The sequence below is a fragment of the Excalfactoria chinensis genome, chromosome 5 (assembly GCF_039878825.1).
Source record: "Excalfactoria chinensis isolate bCotChi1 chromosome 5, bCotChi1.hap2, whole genome shotgun sequence".
In the NCBI taxonomy this organism is placed as follows: domain Eukaryota; kingdom Metazoa; phylum Chordata; class Aves; order Galliformes; family Phasianidae; genus Excalfactoria; species Excalfactoria chinensis.
In genome coordinates this window covers 20,862,488-20,877,836 of record NC_092829.1, presented here as the reverse complement: position 1 = coordinate 20,877,836, position 15,349 = coordinate 20,862,488, and the positions used below count along the sequence as shown (strand labels likewise).

The window sequence follows — 15,349 nt, the reverse complement described above, 5'->3', positions numbered from 1 at the left end:
CACCGTGCCCTCTCTGGCCTTGTGGTGTCACCAGCCCAGGGCAAGGGTTAGAGGTGCTGGCAGGACCACAGTGCTGAGATGGTCACATTTGAGCAGTGGGTCTGGGGGGCTGCAGGATCCTGCCCGTGCAGTTGGTTGGGGATAGGGGTGCCATGAAGAACCTGCAGCCTCTGTGGGGGAGGCTCAGTTGCAAATAGATATCATAATTTAGGTTAATGCCCCATGGGGGCAGGATACCTGTGGAACTCTGCCATGGGGCTGAGGATACCAAGGGGAACTGAGGGAGAACAGGAGGGAATAACCTCTTCTGTGCCTACTGATTGAATTATGTGTATATGTGTATATATATACACTTAAATTTTTCTTAGCTCAGTCACATTTCTGGATCTCTCCTGTTCCCTGACTGCTGTGCTCACTGCCTTTCTGCTTGTGCTCCGGTGGCTGCAGCAAATGCTGGGCATCTGTGATAAGTTATTCAGCAGCAGTCTCTGTGCTGGTCCTCAGGTTTCAATTTCCATGTTTCCCTTCAGGCTGTTTCCAACTAATTTCTCCATTTGCATAATACCTCCCTTAGGGATGTGCTTGCTCGGCCCCTTTTCCCCTCTTTACAAGTTCATCAGAGATTCAGGCTATTAGTGGAAAACACTTTAATTCTGTTGGCCCTCCAGCCCAGTCCTTTCCCCTGTGCCACCAATTAAAGAAGGCAAAGGGGCATAAAAGAGCCATGGGAAGGGTTGGGAATGCTCCTGTAGGGACCAGGAGCTGGACCCAGAGGTGTGCAGGATCTTCCTTGAGCACATTTTATTTGAAGCTTTTTCTCCAGGCAGAGCAGCCTGAACAGCAATCCTCCAGCCTCTCTCTACCCAGTTCTTGCCCCCCACTCAAGGCTAACAGCCCATCCCATCGCAGCACAGGCTGCTGGCTGTGATACACACTGCAGCACGGCTCCCCCCACATTGCCAAGCCACCAGCTGGATGCTCATCTCCGTGGGGAGCTGCAGAAAACCTCCAGCTCTTGGCTGTATCAGTGCTCCCACAGCAGCCTGCAGAGCTCACCTCTTTCCTCTGCAGCCCCGTGTTAGCGCAAACTGTTGTTTTGCCTGTTCTTTTATTAGCTCTTCCACGTTATAAAACATAATGGAAGCTGCTTCTGAACAGGTCTCTGATGTGCTTCTCTCCTTTATGGCTCAAGTACAACAGGAACTGCAGACATTAACATGCTTCTTTAGGATAAAATGTACACGTGAGGAGCACATTGCACCAGTTGCAGAGCCAGTGGCAGAGGGGCGAGAGGGCACTAGGGAGGGGGTGAGGAAAGGCCTTTGAACTGAGCCCTTTGGGGCAGTCACTGCCTTTGTGTGTCCCCCGAAGCACTTGGTGTGTCACTGGCAACATACAAATTGGCAGAAGTCAGTTGTAGGCATGGATGTACAGTACTTCCTAGTCAGCAGAGGCCTTTGGACAGATGGAGATGCCCCTCTCCAAGATGTGGGAAAAAGAATGTTGGGGTGTCCCCATTTTTTGTGCTCTCCCCCAGCCTCCTCCTCTCTGGATCCTTGCTTCCAGCACCCACCCGAGCTCTGCATGCCATGCCAGTCTTGTGCTCCCCACTCCAGGTGCACAAACCCCCAACTAAATATTGAGAGTCAAGATCTTCCCTCCACACCATGCAGTCATATTGTGGGCAGCAATTCCCACTGCAAATATCTCCAGATCACCATGGGATGCCAGCCCTTCAGGAGCTCTGAACTACAGTTATTGGGACAGTCACTGTGAACACTGGAAAACCTTTCAGGTTTTGCTACCATCTTTGGTGATCAGCAACTGTCTGCAAACACCAGCCTGCATTTCTTCTTGGTTCTCATCTGGAGCAGGCCAGCTACTGTAGGTTCATCTGGAAGGGATGCAGAGAGCACCCCAGAGAGTGCCTTTTGGTCATGTTCATGCTGTACCCTCCTTCTTTGCTGCAGCTGAAGGGCCAGGTGCCACTGATGGCACTGACAGGAGACTTTTGTCCCCATCATAGGAGTCCTGAAACCACACCAGGGCCCCAGATGCCCAAAAGAAAGAGCAGTCATTCCTCTTTGCCTGTCCCTTCATGGGCAAAGCCTGGGCATCTGTGATGGCTGTCCCCACTGCAGGGCTGGGAGAGGAAGTGGTGGCCCTAGAGCAGAGTGGTGGCAGCAGCCAGCAGCAGCACACAGCATTGCTTTTACACATCTTCCACTGTGCTTCTCCTGATCCCAGTGGTCAGGTCAGTTCCCTGCTGTCAGATGGTGTCATCCCACAGTGCCAGGGAGGACACAATAGTTGAGGCTGGAAAGGGACTTCTGGGGGGCGTCTGGTCCAAGTCTTGCTCAGGCAGGGCCTCCAAAGAGCTGCATGCCCACAGCCACATCCAGCTGACTTTTGAGTATCTCCAAGGATCTACTGAGTGTCTGAAAAGGGAAAGAGCTAGCATTGGGCATCCAAGGTTGGGTCTGGCTATGCCATCAACCCTTGCAAGCACTGGCACCCTGTGCTCCACAGGAAGACTTGATCCCAGGAGGAGTGGTGGCTGGGGATCACGCTGGTGTGCAGGCAGCAGTTACATGTGGCCTCCTTTGGAGAGATATGCGATGAGTGCCACCACCACCCCGACGTACACACCTGTGCCGATGGTTATAGAGAGCGCAGCAAGGAAGAGAGCTCGGCGGGAAGCTGAACTGGCCAGGTGGAAATCTCCTTTGGAGACAGCCTTGCTGGTCTGGAAGGAGAAAAAGCACACACCACTGTACCTTATCACCTGCGTGCAACACAGGTTGAGGCAGCCACATGCAAAGGGAAGGATGTGCATGAGCTGGAGCATGCCTCATTCAACTGCAGAAGCTAAAAGTGGGCTGTATGGGCACCCAAGTGCCTCCCTCACCAAAAACATGGCAAACCCTTCCAGAGGTTCATATTTTGCTACTCTAAGCAAGGAGTCTCAGATAAGTGGCCTCTCTGTTGTCCCATCTGCACATGTCCCTCTCTGTATGAAACTGAGAAGAGTCCTAGACCAGCTCTGTGTTTTTTGATACCTAAATTTATCGTGGAGTGCGCTCTAATGTGGTTATGTCACTGTGCTTTGCGAACAGATTTTGGTGCCTTGAGTGGGCTAAGTGGGAAGTCTGCTGATGCTCTGCATTTTTGCTGATCGCTGTGTTTAAAAAGATCTTAGGAAGAATACTGTGACTATGTAGGAGCCATGGCTTATGTGCTTTCATAGTGTACAGCCAAATCAGCTGGCTACCTTATCCCAGGAGTGCTAGGAGAGCACCAAACTGAAGGGACAATAGGCCATTTAGAATCACAGAACTGTTAAGGTTGGAAAAGACCATTAAGATCATCCAGTCCAACATGCATCTCATCCTCACCATGCCCACTGACCATGTCCCTCAGTGCCACATCTACACATTTCTTGAACACCTTAGGTTTAATGATGTTTAAAAGATTTTGTCTGCTTTGAATTTTCAGCTGAAGCCTATTGACAAAGAAGGGCCAGTGAAACCAGTGATGGAGGCAACATGGGTGCTAGCTCACTGGCTGGCAACTTCCAGCTGCCCTATGTGCTGAGGGTGCACTCAGAGCTGCTGTCAGTATTGCTCATGGCTGGTGCTCTAGTTGCCCTGTTAAAATCTGAGCAGCCACTGTGCACAGACACAATGCCCCACAGAGTGAGCCCGAGTGGTAATTATAGCAGAGCTAAGTTTGAATTGTATGAAGCATATTAACACATGGAGAATACAGCATGCTGTGCTGTACCATGTACAGAAACATGAAACCAACCATTTTGCAGGTCCCAGTCCTCTCACTGGCTCTGTGACAGATGCTCCTGTTATACACTTATGAAGCTTTCCAGTTTCGCACAGCTTGGTGTGGGCACACAGAATTTGATGAGTAAGGAGCAGAAACAAAATGATATGGGGGTGATATGGGGACCAGAGTCTCCAGCATGTCTGGTCTGCAGGGCATGAACAGTAGATGGGATCACAGAGCAGGGTCTCCTTATTGTTGGAGAATAGGAGGGCTGATGGAAAATGCCACATTCCTTTGCCTGGCTGGAGGATGAGACCCTTCTGTGGGAAAGCAACAGGAGCCCCAGTTCCACAGATAACACCTGAAGGCTCAGGAGAGCAGTTCAGCTGCCAGCAGCTGAAGGGCTTGCAACCCCACAGCAGCTGTGCAGACATCCAGGAGCACAAAGCACTCCTTGCCTTGGCTCTCAGGTGTCTGGGCACAGAGATGGGCAAAAGGATGCCCAGTGCCCTGCAGGACCCTTTGCTGCAGGGTGGGACACATGCAAGAGAGAAAAGGAGCCCATGGCCAAGGATCTCTTACCCCTTGTGAGAAGTAGAAGGCAGCAATTCCCAGTGGCCAGAAGCAGCACAGCATGGAGAACAGGGCCAGGCCCAGGTGATCCCGGGGGGGAAGCATGAGGAATTGGTCCTCGCTTTCGCTGTCACTAGAGGAGTCACTCTGCAAAGATAAACAAAGTCGGGGCCTGCAGGGAGCTGTACCCGCACCTCCATGAGCTGCCCCGCAGCCCAGCAAGCCCAGCCACTGCTCCCGGTGACCCCACATGCCCAACAGCCCTGTCTGTCCTCCCAGCTCCTGATCAGTCCTGCTCCAGGTCCCCACACACCTCCCAGCTGCACGTTCTAGGCTTGAGTTTCAGAAATATTCTGGCAGCTCAGCCGGCTTTGGTGAGGAAAGCCATGGCTCAGCACATTCAGGCGCCTCGGCTCCCTGCCAGAGCATCACTGAGCTCACCGGCTGGGGTCTAGGATTTCCCTGCGAGATATTCTTACACTGAGATATCTGGAGCTTTGGCAGAGCTGGCTGTTTGTCAGCTTAAACAAACTTAAACAAAGTGCCTTAACCCCATTAGGGATCAGTAGATCGATATCCTGCTAAACTAATTTAGAGATGGAAGGAAAGCGGTTGAATTGGAGCCTCCACCACGGTGGCAGTGTGTCTTGTCCTCTTAGCAATCCCATTTCTCACATCACTGCCATCAACTTGCCTTTCTTTGGCCACGGCCTGCCCAGCTGAACTATTTGGCAGTGATGTGTGCCCGTGGGAAGACACGGAGAGGTGGGGAGAGCCAGGGGCAGCAGCAGAGCTGTGCCAACAGATAAGCACCAGCTCCAGCAAGCTCCAGGGACCTGCCAGGTCCTGGGTAATGTGCAGAATGAGGCTGCTTTGCCAGCTTTATTCCTTCTCTGCAAGATTCATCTGCCTTGGTATATTAAGCTTTCTTGCACTGACATCATGCATGAGAATTTTGCTGTTATGCAACAGGAGCACTATTTCCCATTACATCCAGCATCACAGTGGCCACAGATTGCCCTTGTCAAAGGGTTCCTGTCACCATAAGCGTGCTGCAGAGATGGCCCCAGTTTCCAGGCTGCCAGCAGAAAAGCTGGTGACCTCCTTCTGAGGTCCGTGCTGAGAGCAAGGGAGTGGGAATTTTAAGCAGAAAGAAGAAATTCTGGGTGTACAGAGACTGAGGAGACAGCAGAGAGTGGGACCTGGGAGGGAAGCCAACCCTCTGCACAAAGCTCACCTCGTACTCCTGGAGCTCCTCCTCCTCCACCTCGTAGGACACAGTCTGGATGCGGATGTCACTCTCTACCAGGCAGGACCCTTGTGCATCATGCCCATCAGGACTGTCAGATGGAACCTCTTTACCTTCCGTAAAAGTAGTCTCACAGCTTTCTGTCTTGCTGTCCTTTGCCTTGAGTGCAGTGTCATCTTTCACGAGGATGAAATTGGGGCCGTACAAGGCTTCCACAGCCAGCTGCAGGGAGCTGGCATCCAGCAGCTGGTGAGTCCTGGCTCCGCCAGTGTTTTGGAAGATGTAGGAGTACAGTTTCCCTTGGCAGTGGTGTCCGGGGTAGTCTTGGCTGTGGTGCTGGTGGTAAGAATAGCTGCTGTGGAGGTGCCCATTAGCCTTGGCCAACAGCGGGTCCTGGAGCTCGCGCACACTCTCCATGCTGCTGGCAGGGTAGGAGCAATCCTGTGGGAGCAGAGAGCAGAGGGGGCTGTTATCTCTGCATAGCAAGGCAGTGGGGAAGCCAGCGCCCATGCAGAGCCAATGTCAAGGTGAGCAAAGCTAGAGGGAACAGGATTTGGCAGTGTGAGGGAAAAGAAGAGCCCTCCCCCACTTCCCACAGCTTGAATGCTCTCCTACCAAAATGAACATCTCCTTGTCCCTCCCCAGCTGGTAGGAAGATAAGGATCCAGCTGTGCAGCAAAGCGATCTGGTTCAGGCTGGATTAAGATTGCTGTGTCTATAACGCATCTCAATATGGCCATGTGCAGCCTGATGGGAGCAGTCCCTCTGCACCTTTAGAGCTGGCTCACGATCTGTACTGCTACAAAGCATGGTTTCATGGACATGGGACAATCTCTAAGGGCTCTTTTGTGGCTGGACTAAAGCTGGGGTGTGGGGAGGCAACAGCTGGGGAAAGCCAGGAGTCCTCAGCTGCCGGTGCCAACGCTGGTTTCTTCCTCAGGAAAATTCCAGTCCTTATTCCCTTCCTCCATTTCAGAACTCTGAAACACTCTGCTGCCTTTTTTTTTTTTTTTTTTCTTTTTCTTTTTCTTTTGACATGAAATTTTCTGAGCTGAAACGTTTCAACCCTATTTTTTTGAAGGAGCACTTACTGTTTTGGCTTTCCAACCCACCTCAGCACATCGAAAATGTGTAGTGAAATATCAGAATCCCCCAGGAGAGAGGAATGATCGCTTTGTGCTGCTCAATATCTGTATGTCCTCTTTTCCAGCCCTCTCCTCATGCTCCCAGCTGCTGGAAAGTGCCACCCTCCTGCCTTGCAGCCCCAAATGTCACTCTGCTCCCCAGAGACCTCCGCAGCTGCTTCCTCTGCTGGATGCTGCAAAGCAGAGCACACTGCTACCTGCCATAGGGCTCCCTGTGGTGCACTGGCCCTACCGATGGCAGGCACATTGCTTTGGCTTCAAATCAATCCTCAGTAAGAAAATATAAATGAAAAGTTGGATTGGAGGACTCCAGGGAGCAAAAAGCCCAACCGCCTCCCAAAAGGCCCCGTTCTCTCAGCCAAATTCTGCCTTGCTGCACAGTTCTTAGTGCCACAGCCCGCTGTAAGTGTCCCTGATGATGGGCTTTGTGTTGGCAGCAGTTGGCACGTTTTAGAAAGCTGTTTAGGAAAATGAAGCCATTCAAAAGCACTCCCACATTGCTAAAACACTGCACGAATGCTCTCCACACCTCCCTCCCCAAAATCATTGTCTGCTTTCTTTGCCCTCCCACTTTACCAATAAGGTACTCAATGGCTCACACAGCAGATGGCCAGGAAGTATTTCCACAGTATTTAAGGGTGATGCGGGTTGGTATCACAGATATTTTCATTTCCTGCACAGACCAAAATAATGATGCTTACCTCAATATGCAAATCAGTTTTACAACAAAATCATAGAATGGTTTGGGTTGGAAGGGACCTTGAAGAACCAACCCCTTGATGTGAGCAGGGTTGATACCCACTGAATCAGAAACTAGATCAGGTTGCCCAGGTCCCCATCCAACCCGGCCTTGAACTCCTCCAGAGATGGAGGTATTTTTCTTTGTTAAATAAACAATAAGGACTGTCTAGTCTCTGTGCATCACCAAAGTGTATCAGCCCATCTCCAGCAAAGCTGCTGGTTGTGGTGAGGCATCAGCATCTCTAGGAATGCTTCTGGCCACGCTACCAGATGTGCTGGGAAGGAGTCAGCAAGGGGATGCTGCTGGTGTGGAGGTTGCTGCTTATCACACTCCAGGCCATCAGCACTGATTCTGAGGAGGGGAAGATGAGTTTGCTTACAGAACCAGGTAGCATGCACGGCAGGAGTGAGGGACAGAAATAAGGGAAAGGGGCTGTGAGGAATTAAGAACCCAATATCCAGCCTGGGAGGGAGCAGGGAGCATTCAGGATGGGAGCTCTGAGAAACAAGCAGAGATTGGACACAGTGAGGCCACCAGTAACTCACAGCAAAACCTCAGCAAAATAAATAAATATAAATATTTATAAATAAATCAATAAATACATAGAATGTGATAAATGACAGATGAACACCCCTACACAGCTGGGCTACTGCTGGACAGAACTCTGATCACCTAGGGCATCTCAGAGGGGGGGGTCAGATGATGGGGCATGGGCTGGCTGACTTGAGTCACATCTAAGAGCACTCCAGGATTGTAGAGAGTGACCTGCACTAAAATACTTCCCTCGTTGTCTTTCACTCTGAGGAATATAAGATGATGCAGAGCCTAGTGGAGATCAGGGCTATAAAAATACTACAGGTAATATTCAGGTGGGAACTGCAGGAAGAGTGAAGCACGGTGCCAGCTACACTTGTGCAGGAATGGACAGAGCTTTCCCAAACCCTATTATCAGGATCCTACATAAGATTTAGCCACATGGAACTTCGCAAAGTAAGCCTGGTAATAACTAGGCTTGGAGGAAGAGGAATGAAGCAGGCTGATGAAAGTAAAGAAGATGCAATAGCCCAACTTGGGAAGAGCAGATGCTCTCTGTCCTCATTACAAGCATGACAGTGTAGCATGGAGAGCAATTAGCCCCATGGATGCTGGCAGAAGGCAGCAGCAGCGAGATACTCTCAGGCACAAGGTGCCCAGATAGAGGTGCACAGATAGCATAGGGGCACAACACCCTGGGGGACACAGAGCCCTGTGCCTCAGCCCTGCATGCTCCCTGCAGTCAGGCTGAGCACTATGGCCAAGGCAATGAGTGCTGGCCCCTGCAAGCTTCCTCTTCACCCTGAGCACTATAAACATTTTTCCCAGAGAAGCTGTGGTGCCCCATCCCTAGATGCACTCGAGGCCAGGTTGGATGGGCCCTGGGCAGCCTAAGCTGGTTGGGGGGCATCTCACAGGTTGAGATTGAGTGGGCTTTGAGGTCCCTTCAACCCAAGCTTTTCTGTGATTCTATAAACCATGGGGATGGGCTCTCCCTGGCTCTCCTGGTTTCCCTGCAGAGCAGGAAATCTGCCTCGAGTACTGCGATCTTTTCCAGCCAGGTATAGAAGGAACCAAAACAAGGCATGACAATGAAAACACACCAAATTCGGCTCCGTGTGTCATGCAGCCCACCTCCACACCCCATCCCTACAGCTGCCCCAGGCTGGCAGTGCAGCACTGGCTGAGACCCTGGGCACAGATGCTGCCTGCGATTAGTCCAGTTAATGATGAATTAAGTGGCTGTTCCAGGAATCAATCATCAGCTAACTGCCTTGTCAAGCAAACACTCTGCCCTACTCCTCGGGCTCATTAGAAAGCTGTGACTGCGCTACGTGTCCTCACATTCCCGAGAGAGAAGGGCAGCCTAGCCTGGCCTAAGGCACCCGGCAGGTCAGCGTGCTCAGGAAAAATGGGAAAAAACAGCAAATCAGTCTGTGGGGCGGCCCAGAGGCAGCGATCCCACCCGGCCGCCTTGGGGAGAGGTGGCCGCTAGGTGTCCCAGGAGCTCCACGCAGCGCGGGGGCTGCGGGGTCCCCAGGTGTCCCCGTGCTCAGGGACCGAGCTGGGGAATGGCAGCGGGATGGAGGAGGGAGGCAGCGATGAGACGCTTGGCTGTGTGGGTAGAGAGGTGTAAAATCAACACGTTTGGGCCCTCTCGGTGTCCCTTTTTTAGCTGGAGAAATGCAAACGAGTGAACAAATCTGTGAGCGGGAGATCCTGCAGGATGGATGGAGGTTGGGGGGATGCAGGGGATGCCCCGCTGCTAGAGGCAGTGAGATGCCATGGGGCAGACACCTGCTTTGTGCCGGGAATGGGGCCGGGATGAGGCCAGGAGAGCTCTCAAGGTGCCGGCAGCTGCACTGGGACCTTCATCTCGACCCCCAGGACTGGAATGCTCACCCACAGCCAATCCTTGCCCCCAGCAGCAAGCCCCAGTGAGGCAGTGGGAGCACTTTGTGCCAATCAGAAGTGACGGACAGCTCTCACCAGAGGCTTCTGGATGCTGCAAAATGTTGGTTTGAGGACCAAGAGGAATTGCTGGGAGCTGGTGCAAGTCAGCACAACGACTCCAGTGGGGGGTGGCCGTTGCTCACCATGGCAGCTGGAGGAAGCAGCCCAGGAGAGATGTCTGCCCAGCATCAGGGGAAAATGCCTTCTCATGTTTTCTGCCCCAGAGGAACTCTGACCATGTTCAGGCTTCAAACTCCCCTGGCTCAGCTCAGGACCACCCCAAGGACATACTGTGGCTGCTGTCCTCTGGATGGATACATTGACACCCTACCCTCAGTGTTAATGTCTGCTTAGAAATGTCCATGAGAGCAAGGTTTCTGGGAACCAGATCCGTGAGCCCGGTGCTCTGGCCCAGCCAAGCTCCCTGCCCAGGAACCTGCAGGCAATGTGAGCCCCTGCCATAAGGCATCTGACAGAGTTCCCTGAGGATGTGCTTTTTGCCAGGATGTTCTCACTGCTGCAGGAAGGCGAGCAGAAGCTCATACATGTGGGTTGTAATTTTACTCATGGCTGGTTTCTCTCTGTTAGTGCTTCCAGTCTCCGGTTTCACATAGATTTTCTCCATTGCTGTTTATTTCTAGCACTGAACAGAACACGATTGACATCCCACATGGCTCCAACTCTTCTTCCAGCTCCCCCATTTCACCCATGTGAAACTGCTTGTATTGGTTTTAAATGTACAGATGGAAACAAAATGTACAGAAGGTATATAAATGAATGAGTAAAGGGAAAACTCACCAACGGTGGTGCCTTGACTGAAGCAGCTGAGGCAGTCCTCCCTGGTGAGCGATCTCCAAGAGATACTGCTCCAGTGGGAGTCAGCCCTTAAATGAGGTCTCAGAGGGGATGGAGTCAAGCTCCACCCCTTCCGGGAGCACAGCTACATCACTCTCACCTGTGCTCCCACAGCTGACCCCATACTTGCCTCAGCTGATTAATCAGAGGTTCAGGCTGTGATTACCAATCTCCCATACACTGCTCCAGTCCCATCACCTCTACCTCAAGGCTCTCCCTCTGTGAGCTCCCCAGGAGCAGTTGTCACTAGTGAGGACAGGGAAATATCCACCCCTTCCAGAGGGTTTGGGATGGGTTGAAGCCATGTGCTCTCTCCATGCCCCCCTGCTATCAGACAAGGCTAACAATGTACATCAGTTATTTGGAACTGCTCATTTGTCTCGGTTTTAAACTCATACATACAAATGATTCATAAGCACCCTGAAGGCTGGTACTGCTATCACCTCCCTTCCCCACCGGCCTGTTTGTGTTATCCTCTACCTGCCTTCATTCAGCTCAGAGGGATTTCCTTCTCCTTGGACATCACTCTTCCCCTCACAGCTCAGACATTCAATTTGTTTGCCAATCATCTGCTCTCCCTTACTTACAACTTATACTGTGGACACGGCACACGGCTCCTTTACCTTTCCAACCCCAAAGTTTCCCACCATGGCCTGTGAGCAGCATAGTGATATCCATTACAGGAGCACATTGAATCAGCTTCAGCTGGTACCCTGGCCAATAGGTGCTGTGCAAGCCAATATCTGCTAATATCTGCTACTGCCAAAGAAATGGAGTCATCTGGTGGGGATTTGCCCCCCCCCAGCCTCCCCACCCCCGTATTAAAGGAGGCTCCCACTGGTGGCAGCTATGCAGTTTTTCAATATCTCTTTTAAGCACTCTGCTCCAGGCTCACCAGAGCACTTGGACTGTTTTGCTGCCTTCTTTGCTTTGCAGACAAACAGCATCAGTAAGAACTATTGAGAGGAAATCCATGAAGGGCTTTTCCCCTTCTCAGCACCGTGTCTTGGCTTTTCAGCTGAAAACACTGATTCTTTGCCCATCACTAAACCTGACAGAGAGAAGCCGGCTCAAAGTCCAGCCTACAAAGACCCTCTTGGAGTAGTGGGCAGAGGAGTGTCACAAGCAGTGCTCCCAGGCCTGGCTGCAGGGCTCCAGGGCAGGGAGGGGATCTGCACCAGGCAACGGCAGGGATATGCTGTGCAAATCCACCGTGCTGGAGCTGCAGCAAATTACTCATTCTTTAATAACGGTGTTTATTACCTGCCTCTGATGGTGGTTCAGGGAGCTGAAGCGAAGCCGATTCAGCTCCCGAAAGCTTTCCATCTGCCAGCCATTTTCATGACAACAGAAAGTTTTGCTGGAGAAATGCGGTCGCTGCCTTTTTGATTGGGTAATTCCTTCTCTTGACAGCCCACAGAGTAACCAGCCTCAGCCCCGGGAGGTCGGGGTTGCACGTCCTGTGCCTGAGGGCAGCCTCAGACCACACTCTCCCGGCCACCCCGTTGTTTACCCAGTGCTGCCTTCCACTCGGAGTCTTCCTCGGAAAAGGGGCTCTCCCGCGGTGGTGCAAAGGAAATTTGCTTCTCGGAGGCAAAACAAGCAACCCAGTACAGTATGTTGGTGGAGAGCGGTGCGGGCTCTGTGCAACCTGCGGCAGCTTTGGAGAATGAATCACCAGCGGGCACTGGTCAGCTCCAAAGAGCACTTCCCTTCCAAACTCCGAGCTGCAGACGCGAGACCGAGAGGGCTGCCGCGGGGACACGCGCGGAGGCACGTCCCGAGCGGGTCGTGTTCCGTGCAGTTCCGCACTGCCACGGCCCCTCCGCGCCGAGCTCTTCGCTGCCGCCGCCCCGCACACCCCCGGGCGGCCCGGGCCTCTCGGACAACCCAGCAGAAAGGAAGCCCCAAACTTCGGAGACCCGCCGGCTGCCTCCTATTCACGCAGCAGCCCCAGGTGCCTCTGCAGCCATCGTCTCGGCCATAGTCAGCCTCAGAAACTTTTGCCAAACCCTTCCCTTTCGCCCACCCCGGCACCTTCGAACGGTAATACCACCCCGGGCGCCGCCACCTTCTCTCTCCGAGTCGCAGCCCTCACAGCCCCCGACACATTTTCCTAGCCCGAGGCATACCCCAAAGCGAACCGCATCCCCCCCCCCCCCCCCCCCCTTACCCGGAGCAGGCTCTTACCTCGGCTCAGCCGCCAAGTTGGAGCGGCGGCGGAGCGGCGGAGGTCATGGCTGCGGCGGGGCTTCCCGGAGTCCGGTGGGGCTGCGAGGGCTGCGGGGAGCGGCGCGGCGGAGCCCCGGGCGGCGGCGGGCGGTGCGGCAGCGCGGCGGGCGCGGTACGGTGCGGTGCGGTGCGGGCGGTGCGGCAGCGGAGCCCCCGGCTGCGGCGGCACCGCGCTCCGTCGCTCTCGGCCACGTAGCTCCTGGCTCCCGGCGGCCGCTATCGGGAGCTGCGCGTCGCCAGCGCTCCTTTTTGGAGCGCCTCTCCTCGGCGTGGCTTCTCCTCCCGCTGGGTTAGAGAGAGAGGAGGAAAGTCGCTGCCTTCTCTGCTCCTTGCCTTTGGCGCCGCACAACCCTCGCCGCTCCCCTGATCGTGTGGAGGGAGCCCCCGCAAGTGCTTAAAGGAAGAAGGGAATGGGATTTGTCGCTCAGCTTCAGCCAAGTACTGTTCTGCCTTCCCCCGCAGAGACCCCGGACAGCGGCAGGATTGGCCTCACAAATCGCTGGGTAGCGTTCTGTTTGAGCAGAGTGAATTCAGATTCACACCATACGACAATAGATGGCACCGACCCTGCAAGTCTTCCTCTCCCTCACTCTGTCCAGCCGATGCTCCAGCAGCTCCCCAAGCTCTGAGCTCCCCACCTGCTCCCGAACTCCCCGGAGCTGAGCTCCTCCCCCGGCTCAGCAGGAGCGCACGAAGCTGAAGAATGGCTCATCCAGGGCCGGGGACTGGGGCACCTCATCGACTTAGGATCCAGTTGGGTGCACGTCTGTCTGGAAGCCATCGGGACTGACTGTATCATGCAGGTTGGGAGTGGGACAAGGCTCTGGGCTTTGTGTCCTCACATCGAGGAGTGTTGCAGCCAGCTGGAAGCACTCTGGGGGCAGAGCGCATGGCCCAGGCAGCGTTGGGGAAGATTTGAACCCAGAGCCCCAGCCACGGGCAGGTGGCCTCAGCCAGGAGACCAGAATGGCAGCTGAAGCACAGAGTGCCTGCTGTTAATTTAGCAGTCCACAGAGAAAAGTGTCCCTGTTGGTCAGACCCAACTGGCATAGCTTGGGGAGTGGTGTGGGGGGGTCCCACACAGCCTTCAGACCCTGAGAAGGGAACAGTGTTCACATCCCTAAGGAGTAGGACAAATGAGAAGGGGCTCAGGATGCCACAAAGGAGGCGGAGAGGAACACAGTCCTACAGCATCTTTTTAGGCAAAGGTCTTCCAGTCCACATGACAGCAGGAGACTCAGTGCTTGTGGGCAAGATTTGGTGGTAGTGGCCTTCTGCAGGAGCTGCTGGTGCCAGTGGGCATGCACACAGCTACAGGCAGCCCCATCGTCCACATCTGCTGTCAGCTCCAGCACAGCCACATTCAGCCTGCAACTGCTAATTAGAGAGGGCCAGGAAGGAAGAACCTCATCACGCATGGACAGCCCTTCGGCAAGGCCTGAGGGGCTCTGATGCTGCTGGGAAAAGGGTTTGCATGCTGCAGGGTAGCTAGAATGATAAACTCGGGAGTGGAAGAAGCACTTCGATCCTTGGCTTGCCAAGGCCCGGGGAACTGCCAAGGAGCCTAGATGGCCAGCAGGGGGGCAGAGACAAAGCTGATGGGTGCCAGTGCTGCCTCTGCTGGCATGTGGCATCTCTGCCCCCACCAGCGACTTCAGCAGCACTGTCCTTCACAAAGGCTGTGTGCAATCACTGGATTAAAATGCAGTGCTGCAGTTCCTTGGCCGGGTGGGGGATTAGCCCTCATCAACTTTGCGGGCGGTACTTAGCAGCAGAACTGCTTCTCCTGGCTGCATGGCGATAAGGCGACATTAGCATCACAAATCTAAGCCTCACCAAGCTCGGGCAGCTCCCAGGGAAACACAGACATATACAGATACGGGATGTAAACACTTGTGCTTAGGGAGGTGTGGTGTAAAACAGCTTGGGGGTCAGCCCTCCACACAGCAGGGCAGTGTCCCTGGAAGGTGACAGGAGTGCCATCCTGCCTGTAAAGGCTACATGACCAACTGTCAGAAATGAGCCACCCCATAGCAGTGAGGGCAAGCTCCCTGCAAGGTGCCTCTCCACCCAGAGGGCCAACAGGGCCAGGGTTGGAGGTAGATGCAGCAACAGCACCCAGAGCCCATGCCCTGCTGAGCGCTGCCTTGTATTTATGCTTCCACTGGGGAGAAGGAAAGAAAAATGGATGTACGAGTGGCCCTGTGCTCTCAGCTGCAGGTGGCAAGGGAGTCCTCTGGTGAGAACGGATCCAGCAGAAGGAAATGAGATGTCATTACATTAAATATT

General features: G+C 53.7%; 1 protein-coding gene across 1 annotated transcript; it reads right to left on the bottom strand.

The window, feature by feature from the left end:
* Positions 1-634: 634 nt before the first annotated feature.
* SYNDIG1L (synapse differentiation inducing 1 like) lies at positions 635-13,151 on the bottom strand. Its single transcript, XM_072338656.1, has 4 exons — positions 13,019-13,151; positions 5,588-6,040; positions 4,360-4,497; positions 635-2,746 (listed from the first exon to the last, which is right to left on the bottom strand). Exons 2-4 carry the CDS (start codon positions 6,014-6,016, stop codon positions 2,588-2,590), a joined length of 726 nt encoding a protein of 241 aa, XP_072194757.1. The 5' UTR covers positions 6,017-6,040; positions 13,019-13,151; the 3' UTR covers positions 635-2,587.
* Positions 13,152-15,349: the final 2,198 nt, after the last annotated feature.